Here is a 14,144-nt window from a genome sequence, read left to right on the forward strand (position 1 = left end):
TAAACATTCGGAGCCGGCCAATCAGAGGAGGGCACAACATACAGCTGTGACGCGCGCGCGAGCACGTCGCTACGCTGTCGTCCGGTGAGCGCGCTCGTTGACAGAAGCTTCGTGCTAACCAAAGGGTGCTAACGAGGAGTTAGCATGAAGCGAGGAGCCTCCATTCCTCTGTGACTCCACGGATCCCACGATGCCGCTCACACCGCTAGTGAACTGGGCGCAGCGACATGAAGACATCTCCCTGCGAGTGGAGCTGACCGACGCTGAGGTGAGAGAACCAAGTTCAGACCACAGACTGTGAACAGAAGCGAAGACACTGCTCAGCTGAAAGGCTCTGAGCTACAGCTGTGTGTGTGTGTGTGTGTGTGTGTGTGTGTGTGTGTGTGTGTGTGTGTGTGTGTGTGTGTGTGTGTGTGTGTGTGTGTGTGTGTGTGTGTGTGTGTGTGTGTGTGTGTGTGTGTGTGTGTGTGTGTGTGTGTGTGTGTGTGTGTGTGTGTGTGTGTGTGTGTGTGTGTGTGTGTGTGTGTGTGTCAGTCAGGGGTCAAGGTGGTTAGCATGTGTCTGTAACTTCACTAAAAGATGTTCTCTCACTTCACACCCCAGGCTGAAAGGAGAAACCCCCTCCAGCACATATTTGTAAACTCTTCTCCTTTCTAAAGTCAGGCATCATAGTGGTAGAGCTAGTTTTTTACTGAGCCGGGTTTACCGAGTTATGCTAGGTAATTATTCTGGCTGGTTATTGAGTGTCACTGATATTGCTGGTTAATGTGTTGCTATTGTAACCTCACTTTGACTTATCTGTCTGTTAAACGTTTGATTATTATCTGTGTTCTTTGGTATCGTGCACAGGAAGTAACATGAAATGTGAATTCTCACACTGCAGGAGGAAGTAAACTCATCATCTGTGTTTGTCTTTACAGATTATCGATGTCCACGTGCGGGAAAATGTTCTTCTGTTCAGAGGTGAAATATGTTTCCTGTACCTCTAACTCTAAGACCAATGTGTCATTTTGGAAGTGTAGTTGTGTCACTGCTCACATGTGGTGTTTTGTGTGTAGCCCAGGGCCATGGTGCAAAAGGTCAAAATGAATACGAGTTCAGCCTCGAGTTTCTCTCACCAGTAAAGCCAGAGGTATGTATCCATTTTTAAAAGTGTTCAGAGATATGTAGTGATCTTTCTTCCTAATGATTTCTAATTTTGCTGACTGTGCCCGTGTGTGCTCAGGTGAAATATAAGTCCACCCAGCGGCAGGTGAATATCACAGTGCTGAAAGAGCAGCGTGGCTGGTGGGAGCGACTGACCGCGCAGGAGCGTAAACCTGTTTTCCTGACACCTGACTTTGACCGCTGGCTGGAGGAGTCGGACGCAGAGATGGAGATCCGTGAAAAGGTGAGCTGAAAGTTGTATCGTGGACACCCCACCATGTGCATTTAGCAGCTTTGTTTTGATTAAATAGCATGGACTGAAGGTTTTTGTAAATGTGTATTGTTTTTTCTATTTTTGAAAGGAGGAGAAAAAGAACAAGCTGAAGGCTGCGAGGCATAAAGAGGAAGGTGAATACAAATATTGACTAAAGGAAATGTCTCTGTTGATACGTACAAAGCCTGATACCGATTTTAATGTAAACCTTTTTTTATATCATATTTGGTTTAAGTTTGTTTATATTTTTGATGTTTTATTATTTGCATCAGGCTCCTGTCACATCAATTTCCTCTTTTCTAATGTTTCAGGGTTTGTCAGTCTGAAAACAGGATATCTGTTTCTATACAACCTGGTGCAGTTTCTCGGTTTTTCATGGATCTTTGTAAACATGACTGTACGCCTCTTCATCTTTGGAGAAGGTAAGAAATTGTAACGCTAAAGTCTTTCATTATTTCTCCTCCATTGATCAGTTACTTCACAAAAACCTGTTAAGACCTTTCATTAACATGACTCCTCTCATTCCAGAGTCTCTCTACGACACATTCAACTCCATATCAGATGTGATGTTCTTCTGCCAGATCCTGGCATCAGTAGAAGTCCTCAATGCTGCTTTTGGTGTAGTCAAAACAGGCGTTGTTCCAACTCTAATACAGGTATATGAAAATGTTCAGCATCATTCAAATCCAAAAATTCAAATGGTGTCACACATGTGCTGCATTTCATTTATAGAGTGAGTACAACTGTTTTAATTAGGGGTTGTTTTTTTTTTTTTTACAAGGTGGTTGGAAGGAATTTCATCCTCTTCATCATTTTTGGAAGTTTGGAGGAAATGCACCACCAGCCAGTCGTGTTCTTTGTTTTCTACCTGTGGAGCGGCATCGAGATTTTCAGGTAGGTCAGCGCCTGCCTTGTGATCCTTCATGCTGAGCAGTCATGTAGGGTGGAGTCCGTAGGAATGACGGTTATTTTCCAGTCAGAGTCTCAACACACCGGAAACAGAGAATCCAGAAATCCTCTAAATGTTTTGCTACTGAATTGTTTCTCTTTAATGTAATTTGTCTACAGTTACCAACTGTTTGACAACACAAGTGTGTATCTATACGTGCTTTTAGCTTTAGATTCTACCCACTCGGCAACATTTGCCTCTAAACAAAACCAGTTATGCAAATAATCAACTATTGACACAAGAAGCAGTCAGTAAAACCGTAATATGTAAATTCAAACTGCAGCTTCACATCACAGCCAATCAAAGACTCAGCTTCACAGAGGAATGGTTGTTTACCAACCAACAGACATGAACAGTTATTTTAGGATCAACGTGTCAGTTACCAACATTATGCTGCATCATCATGTGGATGGATTCTTGCAACACGACTTGTTAAAACTCCTGCCTAAAACTGACGTGAGGTTTTAATCTCAGGTATCCATTTTATATGCTGGGCTGTTGTAATACCGAGTGGGAAAACCTCACATGGCTGCGGTACACAATATGGATCCCACTGTACCCACTAGGTGTTCTAGCTGAAGGTGAGTCTCTCCACATCTGGGAGTTTATATAATTCTCCACAAAAATAAACCGAAGTTAATCTCCTCTCCCGCTCTCATGCAGCTGTGGCTGTCATACAATCCATTCCCATCTTTTACGAGAGCAAACTCTTCAGCATTCCTCTGCCCAAAGCCATCGGCACCTCCATCAACTTCTCCTACGTCCTGTACGTTTACCTCGTCCTCATGGTGCTGGGTAAGTCAAAACATTGTGTAACTCTCCCGACAAATATTGTGTTCTAATGTCAAGACTTTTTTGATACCAACCCATTGGTCCTTCGTCTTCCTCAGGGCTTATTATCAACTCTCGTCATCTTTACAAGCAGAGGAAGAGGCGTTTCCGTACCAAGAAGAGGAAATCAAATTGAGACTCGACACCAATAACATTCCTCAAACGCCTCGGCTGCCTGCTTATTTCTGAAGATATCTTTAAATGATCCTAACAAACGATGATCCCGTCCTATCAGGAATGTTATGAAGATATCTTCTGATTCCCAGCTTGTTTACGATGGATAAAATGACTTCCTTTATAATAATGTGACATTGTAATGGTTATTCAATATTTAATTCTCTCTTACTGGTTGATTTCTAATATGAATTTAGTGGAAAGCTGTTGTAAGCCATAATCTTTGATGTCCTATATTAATGTTCTTGTATGTTAGTGCCGTGGTATTTTTGGTTTAATACATTGCAACAGACAGTGGTCAGGAAATCCTCCCGTCATCATTTGGTGTTTGTATTAATGAAGAAAGCAAAACAATTCTGAAGTATTGTATATGTCATTATTCCAGATTTCTGATCCATCCCACAAACCTCAGGGAAAAAGTACACTGGTGACTTTTAATACAGAAACAGTCATGTGTCCCTTTTGCTCAATGCTGACTTGCTATGAAGAATTCTTATTTGTATAACTTCCTAATTCTGCTGATCACGTGAAATTTAGAAAAGCAAACATTAACAGTCACGTCTCAGGTTTCCTGTAACTGTGGCAGTTATTCCACACTGAATAAAATTGAAATTTGTATCTTGTTAATTTGTGAAAAAGATCCTACAAACTAACATGTAAAAAAAAAGTATGTACACGCAAACGTTTTTACAAATACATCATTATCTACATTTTTGCCATGTTCAGAGTTTCTGTAATCCATCAGGACTCGTTTCCAACAACCAGCGTGCAGCAGGTGTGGTCTCCTCGTGGTCCACACAGGGTGAAGCTGCTGTATCGTAGTCCGTCATCACCAAGTCACATTTGATTTAGCTGGAGAAGTCTGTGTGCATGGGGGCGATATTCTGATCAAAAGCAGCGTACTGGGAATCCCCAGTGCTCGCCAGTTTGAGCTGCTGTGCGGCGTGGGAGAGCTGGAAGGCAGCGTCGGGATGGGCCGAGTCGGGCAACATAGTGCACTCTCTCTCCAGCAGATCAGCCACTCCCTTCAGGAGCTCCCAGAAACCGAACGCCAGGGCAGCCTTCCGCAGGCGGTTCAGCTCCTGACAGGTTCAAATAAATAACAGTGATTTAAATTGGGAAGTTCAGCTGTGTTTTCCAGCTTGAGCAGTTTTTAGTCAAACCTACCTTATAGAAGGTTTGAGTTTTATCTGGTAATTTTCTTGCATTCCTCAGAATCTTCTGCACATCAGTCTGTAGAATGACAAGTTACCCACACAATGTGTTTAATAATCAAGCATTATAATTGAGACAGGTAAATCATGTTATGAAAGGGTATTTTGCCCCAATTCTTATAGAAGAATCAAAAGCCACTACTTTTGTCACTTCTCCAAAGACAATAATGCTGTGATACATCAGTGATTTTAGTGTACCTGTAGTCCACTGGCCTTTATCCACACAGTAACGTTCTGGGCGTAGCTTCTTTTGGCCGACGGCTGCACGGGAAAGGGACTTTTATCATCCTCTCCATAGGGATTTTCAGGAGCCTCTGAAATAGCAGAGAAGTTATGAAACGTGAAATCTCCCGTATCGCAATCAAAGCAGCTCACCTTTGTTCTACAACTGTGTAAATCATTAACTGCTTGATTGTGAACACAAATAGTCCCTTAGGAGTAGGCAGTCGTTTAACATTGCATAGGTTAATGTGTTTTAACATGAAAATACAGTTTCTACTACTACATAATATGATGCCTTCAGGAATGATGATGTTTATGAAAAGTGTGCCAATGCGTTTTTTCCCCCGGTGAATCTGCAGACAACCTTCTGTTTGTTTGTCAGTGACAGTTTACCTGAGATTGGTCCCAAATATGAGATCTTGCCCAGCCAGGGCAGGGGCTCTGAACCAGGCTCAAACAGAGACATCATCAGATTGGATTTCTTCTTACTGTCTGCTTGAGAATACAGCATACCATACCACTCTGGCCTTGGGAGGAAACAAATAGATTAGGTCTATTTATTCCTGAAAATGTATCAACTCTTTTAAAATTTAAATGGAAGTGAATATTGAGAATATGTTAAATATAATCATTTTTGCTGATTCTCACCCCAGCTGGACCAGCGCCACCATTCCCTCAACTTTCAGACTGCCGTGTAAAAGGACACAAAAATTGGGGCTTTTTCCTGCCATCTGACTGGCAGAGGGTTCCTCCTCAAGCTCATCTGTGGCTCCTGTGCCAACTTCGTCCACTTCTGAAATCAGGCAAAAATAGCACATGTTGCTAATAACATACGATCTGACATGTAGTATACTAAACCCTTTGATTATAGTCTTTGAAATAAAGATGTGTAAATGTTAAATATGACTGGTAAACATCAGAAAGTAGTAATCATTTGCTTCGCACACTATTTTAAAGATTATTTTTCCAAAGTATTGACTCTAATTTCTCCAGTGCAGTATCAGCAGCTTGTTTGCAGTTTCTCCTTGTTCTTCTTTTAAATTTGTATAACTAAAAAATCTGAGCTGTAGAAAATACAGATTTTGAAACAAGAACTTTTGGGTGTGGAGGGTTTACAATGCAGACGAAAAAAAATTAAAAAGGATCTGATGGTCCACAGGGCACGACGTACAGCGGTTTCATATATGAATATTAAAAGAGTAATTAAATTGTTCAGCACTAACCTTTGTTTACAGCAAAAGGCAGAACCAAGTGTCTGGATATAACAGGGGGACTGGCAATATCAGCAATTTCGATGAAGCCGACAATTTCCAAATCTGAAACATACATATGAAAATTACTTTGTAGAACGATAGTTTATATTTGACTCTAAGAATGAATAAATGTGAAGCCGGCTGGGTACCTGTATTGACTGCTCGTGGCATGGGCTCCACCTCATCATCCACCACAATAGGCTCAGGTCGGGGGAACACCTGAACATCTGACGACAGGTTCCCACAGTGCAGGACCGCATGGAAAGGAGAGTATGCATAATCAATCAGCCTCCTGGAGATAAACAAAGATAAAATGGTATAAAATATGCTTTAGGAAAGAAAAAACAAGATATGTTTGTTTGCCCAGTAATATCATACCCGAACATGGCCTGTACACTCTTCATGCAAAGTGGTCCCTCCACAGTGAAGATCTGTCCATCCCCCCCACTGAGGCGAAGGAGTTCCTCCAGGTTGTCCATAGCATCAGTCATCTGTAACTGCAGTTGCACACGAATGGAAGTTTCATTTGTAAAAGCAATCCAATGTAACGCAAGATTCCAAAATTATACAGAGATGTACATTAGAAAAACCGTCACGCACTGGACACAAATGTGAGAAATATAACACATTATAGACATTTTAATTAGCAATAAACATAATGTGTCACTACATAAGTACTAAACAAATAAAAAACATTTACAAAATTCTCTCAATGGTCACATATTGGCTGGCTTTAATAATTTAGTGGTGAAGTGGTGCATGGTGAAGCACCCTAAGTGCTTCACCATGCAAACAAGGTTATCAGTACCTCCTCTGCATTAGCCACACACATGATGTACAGTTTGGTGGGGAAAGGGAAAGGAAGTGGGAACTTCTTATCATCCGCACGGTGCTTCAGTGTTTGGAGAGCGTGCCGTAGAGAACCCTTTCCAATACCAAGAGATCCGTCAGTAATCAGCATCAACTAGAGGTCATCAAAAAGAGGAATACAAACTGAGATCAATATTTGTAGGGTTTCTGCACATTACAAGTTAAAGGTGAATGTCCCTTCATTTACTTTTTTTTTCATTTTAATGCTCTTATCAACATGGAAAAGTGGATTGGCTTGCTTTATGCAAATTTTTTATTTTATTGAAAAACAACATTGCCAAACAAGGCGGTACAAAGTAAAATTATAAAGTTCACATTTCAGGTAAACAAGGACTCTTGCTGTGAACATAGCAGTCAGGCCTCTTATTTCAGAAACAATGAACCGTAACAGTACCAATAGGATGGGGTTGTTTTGGGATCGGGGGTCAATGAGGAAGTGAAGGGTTGTTGATGTGTGCGCGTGACGGAGTAAGAGCGAGAAGTGCACATGTTCATGTAGAGGACAATAAAAGCTGCTAAACCACGAAGAAGTTCTGTGTCCTGTGGAAGCGGGGACGCTACAATAGCTTAAAAATATATATTTTAGTTGGCGAAATATTAAAACAAAAAGCGAAAGCAGGTCAGACTGGATCCGAACACAGACACTGAAGCTGCAGCTCTGCGTTAATCTCGCGTCAAAAAAATTGACGGCGTTAAAATGGGTTTGCGTTAACGCCGTTAATAACGCGTTTAACTGACAGCACTAATTAAGACCATAATGAATTAAATCTGACATATGTCATGTTGAAGCCAGATATGAAGGAATATCAGAATCCTATTACTTGAACATCCACATTATTGAAAATAATGAAAGTCTACTAGAGAATAACCCTTGAAACAGCAAGTTATCTCTTTAAACTACAGTCAGAGACAGTAGGTATCTATAGTCTTTCCCACAAGCTGAGTGTATTGAGATAAATTAGGACCAGGGTGTTTGTAAACTAACTAATCATTTTAATGTTGATCTTGTTTGAGATTATATAACAGCCTGCTAACATCTGTATCATTGAGAAAGAACTACAACACATGTAGACACTGAACACTGTGCATGCCAACAAGACATTTCTTAAAAGAAAATATGGCGTTAATGATGGTTAACATAATTGAGACCTACTTAAATGTATTTAAGACCTAATATGAAGTATTTTATATATTAAAGACTTTTTAAAGCCCAAAGTTTAGTTTAAATTTTAAACTGCTGTGTTTCCCCCATGGAAACACCGCATTACTACTCAGAGGCGTGATGAAAGACAGAGAGCTTTCCAAAGTACCTGGCAGGGACAGGCACTGCCCCACTCCTGCTGGACGACGTTACTAACGCCTTGAAGAGCCGATTCAACGCAGGTCTTGTCGTAGTCCTCCAGGCTGCCCAGAGCCTCCTGCACAGAAAAGGACATATTCAGTAAATATTCCCTCAAAGCTGAGGTGAGAGAAACCTTCTTTTCGACTTATTAGCGCCAACTTTACCTGTAGTGCATTGTAATCTCTGGTGAACGGCACCAGCAGCTCCCAGAGGGAAGAGAAGGCCATCAGAGCCGTGAACTCCAGACGGTAGTTGGAGGCCATGTGTTCAAACAACATGTTGAGTCCGTGCACAGCCAGGTTCTTCCTCTGAAACTCCTCGCTGCCATCCAGGGACACCGGCCGTGTCATGGACAGAGACACGTCCATCAAGACGACGGTAGGCATGGCTCGCTGCTTATACACTCACAACAATTCAGTGGAATTAAAGTGGCCTCCAGTGTGCTCCCACTGAAGGGAAAGACAAGAAGACGACAAATGTGAGAACGCCAGAAACACAACACTGATGTTTATAAGCTTCTCATCATGCATCGCGTTCGTGTTGGCAGCTGATCATAAATCATGATGGTGGATCCTGACAGTCGTGGTGGATCATGATGAGGGATTGTGGATCGTGGTGGCATCTGATCACGGACTATGATTACAACAAGATAGCTTAACATACAATACGCCAACTCACATATTCTACCATTACTGACAATACCTCCTCAAATCATTTCTTCTCAAAGATGTTTTAAATACAGATAAGTTGCTGATATGCATAGTTAGACGCAGCATGTATTGCACTTCCCCTGTTAATAGTTTTTTTGGTAGTTGTTCCTGACTCTAAGAGTTAAGGAAAGAAGATGTCGCACCTTGTTAAGCCCAATGAGACAAATTGTGAATGTGGGCTATAGAAGTAACATTTGATTGATTGAGAGATAAAATAAATGAGCAGTCGTCAGATATCTGGCTTATGACGCCACAGTAGAGGTAGTAATGTGACCGACATGACAAAATAAACATGCAATGACGTTCACAGCTAAAAAAGTGAAGGACACATCCCAGCAGAGAGCTGGAGGCTAACAGTTGCTAATTTACGCTAGCGCCCTGCAACAAAACGCCCAAAAGACCAAAGTAAATCAAGACCCAGTTTCTACTGAACATAAGAAAATAAACAGACACAAGGTTCAAACTTTGTGTGAACTTGAATTAGCAGAGCGTAAAATCAATAAATATATTAAGACATATACATGCCATTCAGTGTTTCGCTCGCCATACACTTCTGTGTTGTGCTGGAGTATGCAGCGCTATATCCGTCCGGGTGAAACACGTGTGCTGTCTATTATAATCAAATGGTTCCTGTGTAAGGAAAAGTTCATGTTTGTGCGCTAAGAGATTTACATAAAAACAATCTGGGAGTATCATCAATCATTTAAACAATGCTCGTGTTTAATCGTGCACATTATGAGTTTGAGTTTAGGGTTTGGATGTTAGTTCATATTTAAATGTGATGAGCTGGAAAAACAACTGGTCGACGAAAGAATAAACAACATTTTTTCTTTTCAGTTCAGGGAACATCGGACACGAAGGATTGAGCCACTCGATTTCAGCCCTGGATATAAAAAACAATATATTGGATTGTTGTGTATACAATAACAAATAATTGATGAAGTTCGGCCACTCTTTAAAGGTAAGACAGAGCTCACATTGTTTCTGTGTTTACAGCTGTAAATGAAAAATAACATAAATAGAGTAAAGGTCTGTCAGGCTGCAGAACCAGTGCTTCAGTGTGAGGACAAGACTCTGTCATAATCCCTTAAGATTTAAGACTGTGATGATGCATATGGTGAAGACTTGAAGAGATTTTTGATTAACTTGGATCTGGGATAAAAGTGCACTCTGTTTTTATTGCTGTTGCTCTCGTGTCTGAATAGAACAATTTTTCTGTCCAGGGATCGAAGGATGTGAAAGATCGGTCGGCGGAAGTTTTGGAATCTTCCACTCCATGCCCTGCCTGTGAGGAAGCTGGCCTCGAGCTCATGTGTGTATGTTTGGGAAAATGAATTGTTCAACAGGGAAGAGGCTGAAGCTGAGCTGGGTTGTGTTTCTCCTCTCTGGGGGTTTCCTCTACCAGCTGACCACCAGTGCCAGACTCTACAGGCCTCCGATTGGAGAGGACCACAGTTCAGCAGAGGCACCGGTGCTGGAGGAACCTGCCACTGCAACTCATGAATTAGAGCCCACAGATCAAACGGCGTGTAAGGTGCATGTAGTGAAACATCCGGACACAACAACGTCAGATTTGAAAGCATCCACCCCCACTGAATTTCCACCACTGACAACCACAAACTGGACTTTTGTGCCCTGCATCTACCTGGCCCCTGAGCCTCCACCAGAGACCCCCCCACCAGCTCCAGTTCCTCCTGAGGCTCCACATATTAGAGGAGAATACCCTGAAGATGTTTTTACTATAGCAGACCGCAGACGAGGCTGGGTGACCCTCCACATATTTGGGATGATTTACACGTTTGTGTCACTTGCAATTGTGTGCGATGCGTTTTTTGTTCCTGCTCTGGGGGTAATCACAGACAAGTTAGCCATCTCTGATGATGTGGCAGGAGCCACCTTCATGGCAGCTGGAATATCTGCCCCAAAGTTTTTTGCCTACATCGTAGGGGTCTTCATCGCCCACAGCAACGTGGGCATCGGAACAATAGTTGGCTCAGCAGTTTTCAACATCTTGTTTGTGATTGGAATTTGTGCACTGTTTTCTTGGAAGGTGCTTCATCTCACCTGGTGGCCACTCTTCAGAGACGTTTCCTTCTACATACTTGCCTTCATCTTACTTATCATCTTCTTCCTGGATAATGTCATAATGTGGTGGGAGAGCATGACGCTGGTGGCCAGTTACTGTCTCTATGTGATCTTCATGAAGTTTAATGTGCAATTAGAGCTGGCCTTCAAGAGCCAAATCCACAAACAGAAGAATATCGTTAAAATCCATGCTGTGGAGGAACCTGACAAGGTGAGCAGGACTGTGTCAAATGTTGTTCTGGTCTTAAATCAGATGGAATGCATTATTTTCTTTTTCCCATATTCATTAACTTACACTATCATTGATTGTCATGTACTGGGAGAAATGTTTGGAGAAAAAGTAACTAGACATTTGAACAAAGTTGATCTGGATATATTACATGTTACAACTCTGACTCATCATGAGAACAAAGCTATGGAACTTGGAAAGCAAAATGTCAAAAAGATATTACTACTTTATTATTCCTGATCATTATCAACTCACCATAATTTCCTAGGTGGGCATGTCTGCAAGAGAGAGTGGGTCAAAAGACTCTGACCGTAATGATGAAGACGAAAAGGATAAAAACAGTGAAGATTCCAGTGAAAATTATGAGAACGAAGTGACGGTGAAAGAAGAGGAGAATGAGGATAAGCCTCTGTCTTTAGAGTGGCCTGACACGCGACGTAAACAAGCCACCTACCTCTTCCTGCTGCCCATAGTCTTCCCTCTGTGGCTCACAGTTCCTGATGTCCGCAGACAGGTGAGAGGCACAAACATCTCTGGGATCATCTGTGGAAACTCAAATACCTGAACACTGTGTGTTTTTGCTTTGGACCAACAGAAATCCAGAAAGTTCTTTATGGTCACCTTTCTGGGCTCCATTCTGTGGTTTGCTGTCTTCTCCTACCTCATCGTTTGGTGGGCACATCGGGTCAGTGGAGGTTGTAATTCTTATAGGTGACCTTTTAAACGAGTTCCCTTGTTTTCTGCAACAAAATCTATTTTATTTTATATTATTCCATCATAGTCTGTACTCTATTTTTCTATTTTAAATCATCTGTTTTTTCATTGTGTCAAAAATCCTTCAGAAAGAGTGTATCCTATAGGTCATATTAAGAGTGTGTCCTGGCTGTAGATTATATAGAAGACTGGATTTGATAACACTTGCTCTTGTAGATTGGTGAAACCATCGGCGTCTCACATCAGACTCTAGTCATCCTGGCTTCCTTGTTTCATCCTGGCCTCATTACCAGCGCGATAGTTGCACGTAAAGGTCGTGGTAACATGGCTGTGTCCGGCTCTCTGGGCAGTAACATCTTTGACATCACTGTGGGGTGAGCTCTCACGTTCGCGACTAGACTAAAAAATGAATCCTGAATAACCTACAGCTGACAGGTTTCTCCCTCCCTCTGTCTTTCTCTCTGGGTGTTTCTGTCTGTTCCCCCTGCTCCATCTTATTCCTTTCACAAGTCTACCAGTCCCATGGCTCCTGCTCTCATCCATCCACAGTTTGGCTCCAGTGGCCGTCAGCAGCAATGGGCTCCTACATGCCGTGACACTCCTCCTCCTCCTCTTGCTCCTCTTTGTCGTCATCATTGCGTCCTGCAAGTGGAGGATGAATAAGATGCTGGGTTGCATCATGGTCCTGCTCTACTTCATCTTCCTGCTGTTTCATTTCATGGTTCAGTAGCTCAACATTAACTTGCCCCTTACTGTGGTTCAAAGGCCTTAAAACTTCTGTGCATGTTAAATCATATCCGCTCATGACACAGACAGATGAAAGTATAACTACTCAAAAGGCAAAATTTACCATAATGTCCAAACATATTATTATCACATTACATCTTGATTGTACTTCTGCTTCTGAACACACACACACCAGCAGAGTTTAATTCAGGATTAGCCAATAGGAATGCTATATATGAGTCAGCTGGTAAACCTATATGAAACATAGTAGCTGTTTAGAGGAGACATGTTTGTTCATCTCATGATTAATATAAAAGATTGTTTGTTATATTTTTCCATTCAATATTTTTATATTAGAAAAAGATGACCACTTTACATGTCCACATGCAAGTTGAGAAACATACACTGTTCACTTGAACATTACTTTATACTGACATATAAAGAAATATATATATTTTGATCAAATACATGTATAATTAAACATATTATCAATATATTCAATTTTAATCATTCTGTTTATTTCTGCCTTTCACGCTATATTTCTTCTCCTTCTCTACAGTATATTTTGTGCCTATATCAATAATTAAATTCTTCACTTCTCGCTCTGTAAACTGCTTTGTTTGTTTTGTTTCTTGTGATTTTTTGTGATTTTTCATTCCGTAATGTGATGGAAATCTGGAAATACAAGAGGCTGGAACACCAAATGTGTCTTTGTGTATTCTAATAGGAGCTTTCTGCAGAAAGAATCAACACAGAGAGTCACAGGGATCTCAGAGTGACTAAGGCTGTTTGTCTGAGCCAGTTCATACTGGTTCTGAAGTGTAAGCGCAGTTTGAAACAGGAATCCAAACACAGAAAACTGATTTACATATGTTTCCTTTGGAGATAGAGCAGACACAAATTCAGTTCTTTGCAGAGTAAATAAGTGATAAAAAGGTCACAAAGGTTTCAGGTCATAAAAGTTCAGATCATAAACAATTCAGGTCATAAAAGTATTTAGACAGGTCTGCAAAAACTTACTTTTCAACTACACACTTAGTTTTTTTTCCCCCATAGTAATAAAACTGGGGAAAGTACAAAAAAGGATAATATTTGATCGGTCTAATTGTCTGCATATTAAATGATGTAGAGCGATTGCTTTTGCCAAGATTTTTAATTTCTTCATGTATGATGTTGTGAATAAATAATTTTATTTCTATATTAAAATTAAACAATGTTAAAAATGGAGGTACAGGGTTTTGGTGTGGGCAGCCCCTGATATTCACAATAATATTTCCCTGTAAATGCTTAGACCACCAGTGCAAATGATGGTTGAAGTGGGAATATTACACATCTTTTTCTACCCCCACACATTTTCTATATAAATATGCTCTTAATTAAGCCATAGCCCTTATCTGACACACAA

The 14,144-nt window shown here is 41.1% G+C and overlaps 3 protein-coding genes across 3 annotated transcripts; 2 read left to right on the top strand and 1 right to left on the bottom strand.

The window, feature by feature from the left end:
* Positions 1-92: 92 nt before the first annotated feature.
* Positions 93-3,990, top strand: hacd3 (3-hydroxyacyl-CoA dehydratase 3). The gene is made up of 11 exons (XM_061075905.1): positions 93-268; positions 921-963; positions 1,059-1,132; positions 1,226-1,390; positions 1,509-1,554; positions 1,732-1,842; positions 1,949-2,076; positions 2,202-2,314; positions 2,844-2,950; positions 3,033-3,164; positions 3,260-3,990. Exons 1-11 carry the CDS (start codon positions 191-193, stop codon positions 3,334-3,336), a joined length of 1,074 nt encoding a protein of 357 aa, XP_060931888.1. The 5' UTR covers positions 93-190; the 3' UTR covers positions 3,337-3,990.
* ints14 (integrator complex subunit 14) lies at positions 3,737-8,719 on the bottom strand. Its single transcript, XM_061075904.1, has 11 exons — positions 8,440-8,719; positions 8,244-8,351; positions 6,872-7,027; positions 6,442-6,560; positions 6,213-6,355; positions 6,034-6,126; positions 5,459-5,603; positions 5,204-5,337; positions 4,787-4,902; positions 4,542-4,607; positions 3,737-4,456 (listed from the first exon to the last, which is right to left on the bottom strand). Exons 1-11 carry the CDS (start codon positions 8,659-8,661, stop codon positions 4,223-4,225), a joined length of 1,536 nt encoding a protein of 511 aa, XP_060931887.1. The 5' UTR covers positions 8,662-8,719; the 3' UTR covers positions 3,737-4,222.
* Positions 8,720-9,699: 980 nt separating this feature from the next.
* LOC133009009 (sodium/potassium/calcium exchanger 1-like) lies at positions 9,700-13,329 on the top strand. The gene is made up of 6 exons (XM_061076410.1): positions 9,700-9,946; positions 10,209-11,281; positions 11,568-11,813; positions 11,895-11,984; positions 12,230-12,387; positions 12,524-13,329. Exons 2-6 carry the CDS (start codon positions 10,304-10,306, stop codon positions 12,741-12,743), a joined length of 1,692 nt encoding a protein of 563 aa, XP_060932393.1. The 5' UTR covers positions 9,700-9,946; positions 10,209-10,303; the 3' UTR covers positions 12,744-13,329.
* The last annotated feature ends 815 nt before the right edge of the window (positions 13,330-14,144 follow it).

The sequence above is a fragment of the Limanda limanda genome, chromosome 8, assembly GCF_963576545.1.
Source record: "Limanda limanda chromosome 8, fLimLim1.1, whole genome shotgun sequence".
Lineage (NCBI taxonomy): Eukaryota > Metazoa > Chordata > Actinopteri > Pleuronectiformes > Pleuronectidae > Limanda > Limanda limanda.